We start from the raw sequence: 13,970 nt of genomic DNA, 5'->3' as shown, positions 1-13,970 counted from the left end.
CAAACACCACAGATGGTTCCCATGTCAACTGGATACCTGGAGTTTTTCCAGACATTGAAGATTATCTTGACCAACTGCAGACCCCTCTTCCTACTAGTAAGAACAACAAATTGCAAGCATTTTAATTTTTCCATCATGCAGTTATCCTTTTGGACAATGGCAATTGATTAAAGATGTGTTCTAACCATAACTGTAAATTATTTTCATATTATTATTTCCCTTTTGGTTTTTATTATTGTCTATAACCTGCCTAAGAGATGTTCTTAAAGGCCATATCTTCCTGTACAGAGCAGAGGACATTTGCTAAAAGGCTGAAAACAATGTTTTGTAAACAACTTTTTATCATATTATGTTGTCTGTATGTGGTAACATAGCTATTAGAGCAAACAAGTGTCCTTATGCCCGTACATATGTGAGAGCATTTTCTCTTTCTTTTTTTGCTGGGCACAAGTGATAGCTATGTAACACTTACCTATCTGTCACTTTCCCCCCATCTGTCTTCCCTCTACATTAGTTGAATACGTATCAAAAAAAGGTAATTCTCTGTGAAACATATTTTTTTTTCTAGGTGTATTTGCTATTGATATCTTAACAGTGGTTAATTATAACTATATTACTGGAGCTGTAATAGACATTTCATTTGCGAACTTTTTTTTTTTTTTTTTTAAAGGGTAATTCTTCTGATAGAGTTAGTGCAGTTAACAGTAACAGGATTTACTTATTACACTAAATATAGCCTTTCTTTTTTGTGTGTGTGTTTGTGGTCACATGCTAATATTAATAGTACAGGAAATGAAGGGACTTTTCCTTAATCCCAAATGCAGTTTCCATACAAATAATCATCCTAACAGTAGGGTTTTTTTCCAAATGCTACTTCTCATGCACATTAATCCAAATACTATTTTCATGTGCTTCCTTGGAATTTAGTGGAACCATCCCAGGGTAGAATTTGGCCAATGCTCTGTGGACATTCTTTGTACATAAGCAAGATTATGTATCTATATTTTTATGGCATTATACAACAAACAGTTTAAAGATAATTCTGCTATTAATTAATTAATTATTGTTGATTCATAGATTGTCAGGTAGAATTTGGCCTACTTATTTTGTTTTTTCAATTTTTTTTTTATAAAAATCAGTAAAAACAACCCTATCAAAATTGCCTGAGTTATAGTATTTTGACATAGACATAGAAATATAAATGCAAAATATGTATTTAATATAATTTTATTGGACAGATTTATTTTTAATAATGCTTTCCTATTACGACAAATTCATTTCTTCACTTTTGCTGCCCTATTCACTTATTTATTCCAAGCTGCCTCCTTAATGCTATGTGCAGACATTACACACTATAAAAAATACTTCCTGCATTCCTGTTTTGAGCACAAAAAAACCCTGTAAGAACTGATTTGAAGATCTTTTTCAAGGTTAATGTCTCAATTGAATCTACATTGTCAGTGTCCTGGCAAAGGTTCATAAAGCCATATTAAAAAATATCTTCCTTTCTTCATTTATCTTCTCTTGATACTTTTTAAAAACATTATACAAGGGACTTACACTACCATAATCACGGAAGAGTTTATTTATTGAAGGCTTTGGGCACTTGTAACATTGTCCTATATAGCTGTAATGGAATGGAAAAAATTCATTGATGCATTGGCAGACTATAGTTAAAGACTTTCTCTGAATAAATGAATGGCTTAGTATGGTATACTATACAACTTTCTTTCACTTGTTTTTTCTCTACAGCAATGTTTAAGTTGTGGTCTGACATCACATTAATGATTGATCTGTTGTCCATGGAACAGCAAACCAGGCAACTGAAGGAACCCAAAAAAATAACTGTCAAAAGGAAAAAAATCTAGCATGTAATCAAAATGAAATGTTGAGAGCTTTTGAGGATCCCTCCCTGCCACTGGCAAGCACCCTCCCAGAGCTAAAACTGCAGGGGACATGACTGAATCCTGCTGCTGCTTCTCAGTGCTCAAGGGAGGGAAACGGTGAATGTGGCAGTCCTCCAAGCACACAAATTTTTATAATTGTCTGTGTGCCTTTCTAAGGGGCTTTATGCTGGAAAAGCTCAGTCATTTCTCAAGGACAATATAAAGCAGCTTAAAATAATCTGCTGACATGTGGTGTAGACAACTCAGTATGTTCCTCTTGGTCAGCTTTCTTGGAGGCTAGATCAGGGCCTTTAATTGCTGAATTAATGCTCTATCCTTTGTGGTGAGATCACACAATACAACTCACCAGCCAATAAGTTTCTTGTTAATAAAAATAATGAAAACATCTGTAAGATTCGTGAACTACTTGCTGACTAAACTTAACAGAGGGAAAAATATGCTCTCAGTTTTGTATTTGCCAGATGCTCTTAGGAAATGAGATCAGAAATGCTGGCTAGAAATTAGTTGCAATATGTGTTAAAGTAAATGAAAATGAATGTTCTGAATTGAAAGGCGTCCACAAGGATCATCAAGTCCAACTCCTGTCTCTGCATATGACAACTCTGTAGTTCACCCCATGTATCTGTCCAGTCTCTTCTTGAACACTGTCAGCCTTGGGGCTATGACGACCTCCCCGGGAAACCTGTTCCACTCCTCCACTACCCTCTGGGTGAAGATCCTTTCCCTAACATCCAACCTAAATCTCTCTGGCGTATCTTCCTGCCATTCCCTCAGATTCTGTCATTGGTCACCAGAGAGAAGAGATCAGCACCTACCCTTCCTCCTCCCCTTGTGAGGAAGCTGTGGACAACGATGAGGTCTCCCCTCAGTCTCCTCTTTTCCAGACTGAACAAACCAAGTGACTTTAGTTGCTTCTCATCCAGCTTCCCCTCCAAACCCTTCACCAACTTTGTAGCCCTCTTCTGGACACTCTCCAGTACCTTTATAGCCTTTTTATACTGTGGTGCTCAGAACTGCATACAGTACTCCAGGTGAGGCCGCACCAGTGCAGAGCAGGACAATCACCTCCCTCGACTGGCTGGCAATGCTGTGCTGGCTGCACCCTAGAGCACAGTTGGCCCTCTTCACTGCCAGGATACACTGTTGGCTCATGTTTGACTTGCTGTCAACCAGAACCCCCAGATCCCTCTCACAGAGCTGCTCCAGCCTCTTGTTCCCCAGTCTGTATGTACAGCCAGGGTTGCCGTGTCCCAGGTGCAAAATCCAGCACTTGCTTTTGTTAAACTTCATGCGGTTGGTGACTGCCCAGTTCTCCAATTTGTCTAGGTCCCTCTGAAGGGCCCTTTTATGTTTAAGTAAAAAGTAAAGTTTGTGGTTTGTTTTTTTTTTTTTTTCTTTTTTCTTATTTCCTCCCTCTCTTTTCCCCATGGAATAGACAAGATGTTTGGCTTGTATGACAAAAACCTCTTTCAGAAAGTCGCTAACATTCATGTCTTTACATTTTCTCCAGAAAATTTTTAGGCAATTATAATTGCAATTTGTTTCATGAAAGTATAGTGTAATTAAAACTGAAACATATGAGAGAGACAAGAGGGGAAAACCACGAGGTTTGTTATTCAAAATACTAAAACTAAACATAGTTCAGATGAGTATGATGTTTATAGGCTATGTAATAGTTTTCAGTATAAATATCTTTCAATGACCTGAGCATGAACTTTCTAGAATATGATTTTTTAAATTGTGAAGATCATAGTCTTCGTACCTTGCTTTTACATATTTAGTAAGCATATTTGGCCATTTGGCCTAATGGTCAATTTTGTTCTTTAGGATCTACCTCCAGTATATATGGTAACCAAGGACCACACAAGGGACTTTATGAATCCACTGCTTTTCCTGGAGAGACCACCACAACAAAAATAGTTCCACAATCAAGGTCAGCCCAGGTACCAGGTAAGTTTTTGAAGTAATTTGTTTTAACAAATTGTATTAATAATTTAACATAATTGTATTAATATGGACTTAAATAAGAGATGAAAATGTAGGTCAAGGACAGTTGTTCAGGCTTTGTTCTGAATCAGATAATATTCAGATAATATCTGAAAATCTGAAAAATTGCACATATTATAACTCATATAATTCTCCAGCAGTATCAAGATGAGAGAAATCATGCATTTGAGAATGAGATTAAGATCCAGATAAGCTTTATAAATTGATATGAAATCAGACAATATTCAATAAAGAAATATGCAAGGTATCATATCCATGAGAATGTTCAGTGAAAATAATAGATGAGTGTTGCAGAATAGAATAGAATAGAATAGAATAGAATAGAATAGAATAGAATAGAATAGAATAGAATAGAATAGAATAGAATAGAATAGAATAGAATAGAATAGAATAGAATAGAATAGAATAGAAAGAAGCCAACACCATGATACAATTGTGAAAGAATGCAAACATATCCTGGAACATATTAGCAGTAAAGTATTTTTTAAAACAGAGAAAGTAATTCTCCCACTCTGCTTAGGCCTAGCAACTCCAGAGCTGAAGCTCTGTGTTCAGTGCAAGGCACATTGATCACATTGAATAAAAAAAAGAGAAGAGCAAAAGGAAAATTTTAGAAAGGTAACCTTTGAAGCACCTTTTGAAGAACTCACAGTTTTCAGATAAAACTAAACAGAAATATGAGAAGAGTACACTACAAAAAGAACACTTATCAGTTTACTGCAATGGAGTAATAATAATTAACCAATTAGAAGAAGCAACTTGTTTCAAATGAAAAGTATGATACTTTTTAAACAAGGAGACTTGTTTCAAACAAACAAAATGTAGTAGTTAGCTCTTAGGAGAGGATCTGTCTATAGTGGTAGTAGAGTATAAGGGTAATGGGAAGGTTGTGAAATCACCTTTCCTAAAAATGTTAAGAGCAAATCATAGAATCATTTCAGTTGGAAGAGACCCCCAAGATCATCAAGTGCAACCAATAACCTGACACTGTCACTAAACCAAGTCCCGAAGAACTTCATCTACACGTCTTTTAAACACCTACTGGGATGGTGACTCAGCTACTTCCCTGGGCAGCCTGTTCCAATGCTTAACAACCCTTTCTGTGAAGGAATTTCTTCCTAATATCCAATCTGAATCTCCCCTGGTACAACCTGAGGTCATTTCCTCTTGTTATATCATGCTAGAACCTCCTTCCAGATAGTTGTAGAGAGCAATAAGGGCAATAAGGAATATTCCTCAGCTATCTTCCTATGGATCCTTTTTAACTAGAGTGAAATGTAGCTGATGTGACCTCTTAGGGTCCCTTCCAGTTTTGTAATTACTTCTTTTTTTTTTTTTTTTTTTTTAGTTTGCTACAAAAATACCCCTTAAAGTAAGATTTTAAATGAAAAAATGAATACTTCACTCTACCTGAAGGTCATCCTGCTTTAGTGCCTGGGATTGCAGGTGTATCATTGCTAAGCCTTTTCTTTTGCTCTTGGAGTAAATCAGTGATTCAACTCCATCAAAGTACAGTGCTTATCGGTGCCAACGCAGATGGGGTATTTCATCTGAGTTGGCCTGTGTATGGCTGAATTATGAAAATGTATTTGATTTGCAAAGAAGCACTTTGTAAAACAAACAAACTAGGAAAACATGCAAACTAGGAAAAAAAGTGTGACAGTTTAAAGAATGTAAAAAAATTTGTGTTCTTGCAGTTCTGCAAAATGGCAAAACTACATAGATATGTTAACATGCTTTCCTCCCCTCTCTCAACTCTCCCTACAGATTGGCTGATCATAGTTGCTGCTCTTGTGGCACTTGCATTGATTCTTGCAGTGTGCATTGCTGTTAACAGTCGAAGAAGGTAAGTTAGCCCCTTTACTTTTTCAAAACACACTGCCTTGCTATTTTTTTCATCAAGAGGTATCAAAATCTCATGAAAGAGCAGAGTACCATAACACAGGAAAGAGCTTCCTCTGCAAAGGTCTGTTACTTGGGGTTTGAGGGCTGAGGTCACTGTGTCCTGCACAGGTCACACACACTTACAGGCCTTCACACTTACATGGAATGATCTGAAGTCAGTAGCTATATAAACCACTTAGTCTTTACTTGTAGATGGAAAGTAACTGTATATAGATCACAGAGAATTAATAGTTCTCTGCCTATTACTTATGAATAGGAATGTTATAATGTCCACTTAGAGTGAAAACTATGTGAGATGGACATAGTAGCAACCACAGGATAAACTGAGTATAATTCTTCACCATTAATAATGTTGTCTGTGTATAGTGTGAAGGGCGGTATTACACAATTGCTGTCACAGGATTAATTTGTTCCTTCTAAACAAAAAGCAATATCACAGCTGGTAGTCACAGGGATATATTCTAACACTGCTATCAGCACACTCAGTGGTTTTATTTACTCCCCTTTACAGATTAAGAAACTGAGGGATAGAAAGTTGCAGTGATCTATGCAAAGTTAGCCAGGAAATTTGAAAAAAAAAAAAAAAGAAATCTAGCCTGAAAGATGGGCTATAATGTTCTTAATTTTATTTTCTCTGGGGGCTGTTCTGAGGTTACTTCTCAATGATCTTAAACAGCTTTTTGCTACTTGAATGTTAAAGTTGAACCGTTTAACAGAGTAACTATTTTCTGCCTGAAAGTTGAATTTGAACTTTTTTTAATAAGAGTAACCATATAATATGTGGAGATTTTTGTTCAGGAAGCAGTGAGCAAATTTATTCCTAGTCTGCTGGTCTTGCAGGAAAGCATATGTTAATGCTTCTGTGAACTAGTGTCAAGGCCCTCCAAAACATGGCATGGATGGTAGAATAAATCACTGCCACCATGGTGAGGGAGCAACCCCGGCAGTCCCTGCCCATGATGCAGAAAGCTTCTATGGGACAAACCAGTGCAAACTAAATGCTGAATTGTCAGACAGAGCAAACGGATACAGTTTTGCTAAAGTCAGTAGTGAGATACCACCTGGTATGTTTGCCATGTGACTGTATCCATGATACCAGTGCTTCTTTGACAGTATTACTAAAAACCTATCAAGTATGTGGTAAGACAGAAAACTCTACAACTTTCTTTTTGTGAAGTACTTATGGAGTTATACGACCTGAACAGCATGGCTTATTGATTTATATGTTACTGTGTTATGCCTTTAAAAGTAGAGACTGCCATTGTTTCCTCCTTCTTAACCCAGAGAAACCATAGGAACAGATAAACAGGGCCAATATGGCTAATTATAGGTTGCATCTGACATGAAACAAAACAATCTTAGAGCTGTAAATTATGCCCTAAGTACTGTTAATGGAAAACCTGTCTTTTACTTATAGCTTTCATGCAGCTGGGAGTGAGTTGCAAAGAGAGCATGTATGTGTACAAATGCTTGGATTAAACCCTAGTAATATGTGTTAATCACTGTGAGGAAAACTTTTTGAAGCAGAGGAATACTCTGGTATGCTTGAAACCAGTGGAATTTTTTCTTTCACTTTAGCACATTATGAATGATAACACAAATAAGTCAAGAATCCTTTCTTCATCTATTCTGATAAGTGCTAAGGCTGAAAATTTATAGAGAGGTAGTTGCCTTGCAGTCAGCATGATCCACATGAATGTCAGCTTATCTGAAACTAACACTGCGGCAGTGCTATGAGAAAACTGGATAGCCGAGAAAGGACAATTGAGCATTTCAGTGGTAGCTAGGCAGAAAGTTGAGAACATTTCAAGTGTTTAATTATTTTAAAAGTGAGAATGATCTGTGTTTTTATTTGTGTAATGTTGTCAGTTGCACTATTTTAAAATGCTAACGGCAGCATCTCCAGTATCAGTCTCATTCAGATTGTCTGAAAAAGCCTAATTGAATGTGGGCATTAGTTTCAAGGTACTTAATTTCCTGATTCAGAAATCAATATATTTAGCCTTTCTAGTTAGGAGATCAGTATGGCAGAGATTTCAAACATTTCAGACAAGTATTTGGGACTTCTCAGTAAACACCAAATTGCTTGGCTGCAGTATTTTTGTAAAAAAAAAAAAAAAAAAAAAAAAGTATTGTCATAAGTTGTCTTAAGCAAAAACCAAAATGCAAAATGGCCAACACTCAGTGTGGTCCTGGTAAATGAGTTATTCATAGAGTCATTTTGGTTGGAAAAGACCTTTAAGATCATCAGGTCCAACAGTTGACCTAACACTGTCATTAAACGGCATCCCTAAAAACCTCATGTACGTGTCTATTAAACATCTTCTGGGATGGTGATGCAACCACTTCCCTGAGCAGCCTGTTCCTGTTCCAATGCCTGACAACTCTTTCCATGAAGAAATTATTCCTAATATCCCATCTAAACCTCCCCTGGCACAACTTGAGGCCATTTCCTCATGTTCTGTTGCTTGCTATAGTACTTGGGAGAAGAGACCAACACCCTCCATGCTAAAACCTCCTTCCAGATAGCTGTAGAGAGCAATAAGGAATACCCTCAGCCTCCCTTTCTCCAGGCTAAACAAGCCCAGTTTCCTCAGCTGCTTCTCATAAGACTTGTGCTCCAGGCACCAGCTTTGTTGCCCTTCTCTGAACTTGCTCCAGCTCCTCAATGTCTCAGTTCCTCTTGTTGCAAAGAAGATTGTTTCTGTCTGGTACCTGTTGTAAAAAGTGTTAGGATCTCCTTCCAGGGTCCAACAGAAGATACTGCCTAGCTTAACCATCATGTCAGGAATGACATGCTGAGCTGCTATTTCAAGAGACTCTGGAGCTCCACAGCTCCTCGCTGGCCTCTGTTGGCCATTCCCAAAGGTGTGTGTAACATTAGCACAGTGAACTGAGCTACTTCAGATAAAATAACTCTCATGTAAAAAGCCCTGATCTAAAATAACTCATACATTTCAGTAAGCATGAGAAAAATAATATTTCAGAAAGAACTGAGCTGCCAAATTAGTCATTCAAGCAAAATATGCTTAATGTAAGAAGAAAACATTTTAAAGTACACCTTCACGGAGACATTATCCCTCTTAAGAGAGCTCTCCTTTGTATATTCAGTTTAAACTTGGCTGTTCAAGGACAAATAGGCTGTTCAGCACTGTGTAGGAAGAGAACCATTTTAACAGTCTGGGGCAAATCTGACAGGCTGTGTAACTAGTACTTTTTAACTACCCTAAAGAATACCTAGCCTACATTGACCAGCATACATCAGTTTTGGACTGGCAAATTTCAAAAGAGGACGAGGGGAAAAAGAGTGTTCATTCAGAGCTACATATAGATTTTACTGGGCAGCACTGAAATGAGTGTAATTTTAAAAGCTATTTCCTACCTTAATACCATAAGGAGTTATGCTATTGATAGTAGCAAGAGTAGTTCTTCATAATTCCTTGCTGTTGGTGTGATTCTAGGCCTGACATGCTAATACAAATGGGGAAAAAAATTATCTTGTATAATGAGGTGAGAGCTTCATCCAAATTTTCTATTGTCACAAGAATTTCAGCATTTTCAAAGGCATGTTCCCATCCTTATAGTGGGATATATACAAAGTTCATAAATATGGATATATCCAAGTGTTAGAAAATCTTAGAATCATAGAACCATTTCAGTTGGAAGAGACCCTTAACTTCATCAAGTCCAACAATAACCTAACTCTAGCACTAAACCATGTCCCTAAAACCTCGTCTATGAGCCTTTTAAACACCTCCAGGGATGGTGACTCCACTACTTTCCTGGGCAGCCTGTTCCACCACTGCTTCACAACCCTTTCCATACAGAAATGTTTCCTAATATCCAGTCTGAATCTTCCCTGGCGCAACTTGAGGCCATTTCCTTTCATCCTATTGCTTGCTACTTGGGAGACGAGACCAACACCCTCCATGCTACAACCTCCTTTCAGGTTGTAGAAAGCAATAAGGTCTCCCCTTAGCCTCCTTTTCTCCAGGCTAAACAGCCCCAGCTCCCTCAATCTTTGCTCATAAGACTTGTGCTCCAGGCCCCTCACTACCTTCGTCGACTTCTACCGAACTCTCTCTAGTATCTCCATGTCTTTCTTAAAATGAGGGGCCCAAAACTGGACACACTATTCAAGGTGAGGCCTCACCAGTGCCGAGTACTGTGGAACAATGACTTTTCTAGTCCTGCTGGCCACAATGTTCCTGATACAAGCCAGGATGCTGTTGGCCTTTTTGGCCACCTGGGCACACTGCTGACTCATATTCAGCTGGCTGTTCAATACCCCCAGATCCTTTTCCGCTAGGTAGCTTTCCAGCCACTCTTCCCCAATCCTGTAGCATTCCATGGGGTTGTTGTGATCCAAAGGCAGGACTTAGCACTTGGCCTTGTTAAACCTCATACAACTGGCTTCAGCCCAACAATCCAGTCAGTGCAGATTTTTCTGTATAGCATTCCTACCCTCTAGCAGATCCACTTCCACCCCATTTAGTGTCATCTGCAAACTTACTAAGGATGCACTCAACCCCCTCATCCGGATAATTGATGAAGATATTAAACAGAACTGGCCCCAATACTGAGCACTGGGGAACACCACTTGTGACCGCCACTTACTGGATTTGGCTCCGTTCACCACACTTTGAGCCCAGCCATACAGCCAGTTCTTTATCCATCTTTTCTAGCTTTCAGTAATGCAAGTTATTTCTATCTGTAGTAGTGGTAGATACAGACTGAATTAGTGAGCTCCTGCCAAATTTTTTTGCATATAAAGGTGGATGCTTTCAAAAATAAAATATGCAATATGGAGAAACTTTACACTTTGCATTGTATAAGTCTGTCCATTGTATAAGTCTGTATAAGTCTTTACACTGTCCATTGATTTTCATTTCCTCTGCACTGGCAGACACAAGTTTCATTTCCAAGCATCTTTTCCTAAATATTGACTTTCATTTTTTTTTTTCTTGTTAGTTGCCATTTATAGTATTTATTTCCTTTTTATTTCTTTCTAGATGTGGGCAGAAGAAAAAGTTGGTGATTAACAACGGCAAAGGGGCAGTGGAAGACAGGAAGACAAGTGGATTAAATGGAGGTGCCAGCAAATCACAAGAAATGGTGCACTTGGTTCATAGAGAACAGTCAAGTGACCAAACAGGAGCATGTGATGAATTCCTGACCACTGATGAAACACAAAATCATCAGGAGCTTGACATGAAGAGTGGAGTGTAATAGTATGAAGTTGCCAAGTAGATTAGAACTGGGGAAATCAAAATCTCATGGGACTTGGACAGCAATTCACAAATGCACTGTGCTACTGATGTCTTTCGAACATAATTAAACTTAAGGTTTATTCATTTTTAATAACTTTAAAATGGTGTCTGAGTTAAAAAAATAGCATTTGCTTTTGGAAATATGCCCCAAGTGTTGCATGTTTTCAGTTCCTACACAGAGGACACTCACTGTGTCTTCATTGTTAGGAGGGATACAAGCTTATGTCATTGTTCCCAGAGGGAGGGTCTTCACCAGCCAGAGCTACAAAAGTATCCAGCCACTCCATCTTACGGGCATTAAAGGTACTAAACTTGCCATCGCACACAAGTTAGTAAGGCACAAATGTCAAGGGCAAAAATCAAATTTAAACCAAAAAGGCCTTCTATACAATGTCTAAAACACCAGAATCCTCCAGAAAATGCCTTCCAGCCAGGAAGAGCAGTAGGTGCATTCAAAGTCTGCCAGTATAAACAAGTGGCATTTTATAATGATTTATGGCTTGGTCTCCAAAGAGAGAAACCCAGAAGTGCAAAAATTATTTATCTTTATTTTTAAATATCTATAGGCATATAGCAAGTCTTCCTGGGAGGGGGAATAAAGAGATGAAAACATGAGCCTATGCATAATAAACTTATATACTTTATTATCCTAAAATCTGTATAGTTATTCTTGAATTTGAGGTGTTCATTGCTCTTTCCCCTCCCTCCTTCATTGGTCACAGCTTGTCCATGTTTTTAATGAGTCTGTTAGTTAGGATAATGAATAAAACAGAATGACCCCCAGCTCTATCACACATGCACAAATTGGAGCTCACAAGGGAAGATGACTATTTTATTTCAGAAGAATAGGTCTCTGTCTTCTTCTGCTCCATTTTACTTAGGAGATGCTGAGCCTGGTAAATCTCTTTTCCCATGTAACTATTATGTTAAACCAGTTTGATGATATTTAAAAGTCGCCTTTCTGTGATCTCTCTCACTTCCTCTGAATTCTATTTCATCCACATTTTTTTCTCTCCTTTTTAAAAATACCAAAAGAAACTTTTCTTGCTTATTGGTACCAGAAGTTCAAATTCTGCTGAAAGGACAGAGAAAATTAAAGGAAACTTTTCCAGCTATGTAATATAGTAAACTAGCTGCAGCTGCATTGTTTTATGCTTTTGTTTTGTCCTTATGTGTCTGTTATGTAAAGTGTTTTATTAAGCTATGATGCTGTGCATTGTATTGATGTGAACTGTCAGAATGAAAATTATTTGCTACCAGTGATCTGTGTAATTTTTAAGAAAGCATATGGGAATGGAAGGAGAATGACATCTTCTAACTGGACTGCCTTTAAAAATTGCAAGTAAAACCAATCTAAGGTAATTGCAACCAGTGGTCTGTGTCAGTTGTGGGATGGGTAATGTCCTGCAGCAGGTTTATTCAAGTGGATCATAGCACCCGTCTTTGAAACTGTTATGCTAAAGCATGTTATTTTATGTTCTCCATCTGAAGCAATCTGAGGGATGAGTATTCAGCTGGCTGAATACTAACATTAGCAAGCACTGATCTTTATTGTAACATAAAACACAAGACTTCTTATTATATTTCTCAGTCACAGACCTCCAGCAGTTTCCCATGTGTTTCATTGAGTTGTTCAGCATGCTGATGTTTGCAGGCATATCTTCTCAGGTGCAATTTATGCCTGGGCAAAAGGTTGCAAGATGGGGTGTGATTTTAAAGTACACATAGGACTTTTTCTGACTTTATGTAGGTCAGCAGGTTTCATCTATGAACAGTCACACAGCTCATGGTCCAAAGGTGTTTAAACAAGCTGAAGCTAATGGGGTCAAGGTGATTTACACTATCACAGTCCACTATCAAACTCCTCAGTCCTTTCATGTATTTTAATACTAGACTGTGTAATGGGAAGTCTGTTTAGTCTTACATTGATTTCTGTTTAATTCCTGCAATGCTTTTAAGCAAGTTTTTCTATTTGTCATTATAAATCAAAATTATCTATTGAAGGCCATGTTTAAACTGGTGTTATGTGCTGATTTCAGTAAATGTGGAGATTTAGAGTAGGAATTATTCCTCTCTTTAAATCCTAATTGAATATAGGTCTCAATCAAAAGGAGATATTTAATTGTCTTGAAGGCTAGATTTTTCTTTAAAAAAGGCTGTGTCATGTTATTCATCTCCCTATTCAGATATTTAATGGAGAAAACCACAAATTCCTTCCTAATTTATCTAATGTTCCGTATCTATAAATGCAAGGACAACACTCATTGTCTTCTTTATACATTTTTAAATGCTCAAGTTCTCTTTACAAAGGCAATCCCATTATTTTATATAAGCTGATTCTTCTTAGATTGTCATGTGATTCATGTGTAATTAAGTTTCATTATAGTTTCAAAACTAGATGGCCATTTCATATGTGTTATATAGTTCATATTTGAGGGATTCTGTGTTGTATGTATGTGTTTTTTATAGAGAGCACTTGATATATTTGCATATTTATTTAACAGATTAATCAGAATGGAAGAAAATAAAATCTCTAAATTTTAACTAGAAATAGTATTGCTAAAAACATGAACTATAAAATAGGCTTCAAAAAATAAATTTGATGTCACATTGAGGATAAAAAGCAAGACTGGCATTATTAGTGGGAGAGAAGTACTCAGCAGGATTGTTGTGATTAGTACTGGTGAGCTGGGGTCATTTTTTTCTGCATGCAAATTCTAAGCCAGGCTCAGCTCAATGCTGTGTGACTTTGTCTGCTCTGCCATCCTCCCATAGGCTCCCAGGATGCTCTGGGATTTAGCAATTAACTCAGGTACCCCCTAAAACCAGACATGTTTCAATTTAAGATCAGCCCAGTAAGATCTTGACAACTATTCCTGAC

At 37.6% G+C, this 13,970-nt stretch overlaps 1 protein-coding gene across 2 annotated transcripts in view; it reads left to right on the top strand.

Annotated features, from left to right (window-relative positions):
• Positions 1-13,712, top strand: part of CD44 (CD44 molecule (IN blood group)) — a 53,379-nt gene extending 39,667 nt beyond the window's left edge. For both annotated transcript variants that reach the window (XM_082058238.1, XM_082058237.1), the window contains 3 exons: positions 3,735-3,857; positions 5,682-5,760; positions 10,832-13,712. In XM_082058238.1, the coding sequence (XP_081914364.1) occupies positions 3,735-3,857; positions 5,682-5,760; positions 10,832-11,048 (419 nt within the window). In that variant the 3' untranslated portion in view covers positions 11,049-13,712. The remainder of the gene's footprint in view (positions 1-3,734; positions 3,858-5,681; positions 5,761-10,831) is intronic.
• Positions 13,713-13,970: the final 258 nt, after the last annotated feature.

Source organism: Streptopelia decaocto (genome assembly GCF_964273445.1).
Source record: "Streptopelia decaocto genome assembly, chromosome: 7".
NCBI lineage: Eukaryota > Metazoa > Chordata > Aves > Columbiformes > Columbidae > Streptopelia > Streptopelia decaocto.
Note: the sequence above shows the minus strand (reverse complement) of the source record. Positions and strands in the feature narration are given on the sequence as shown.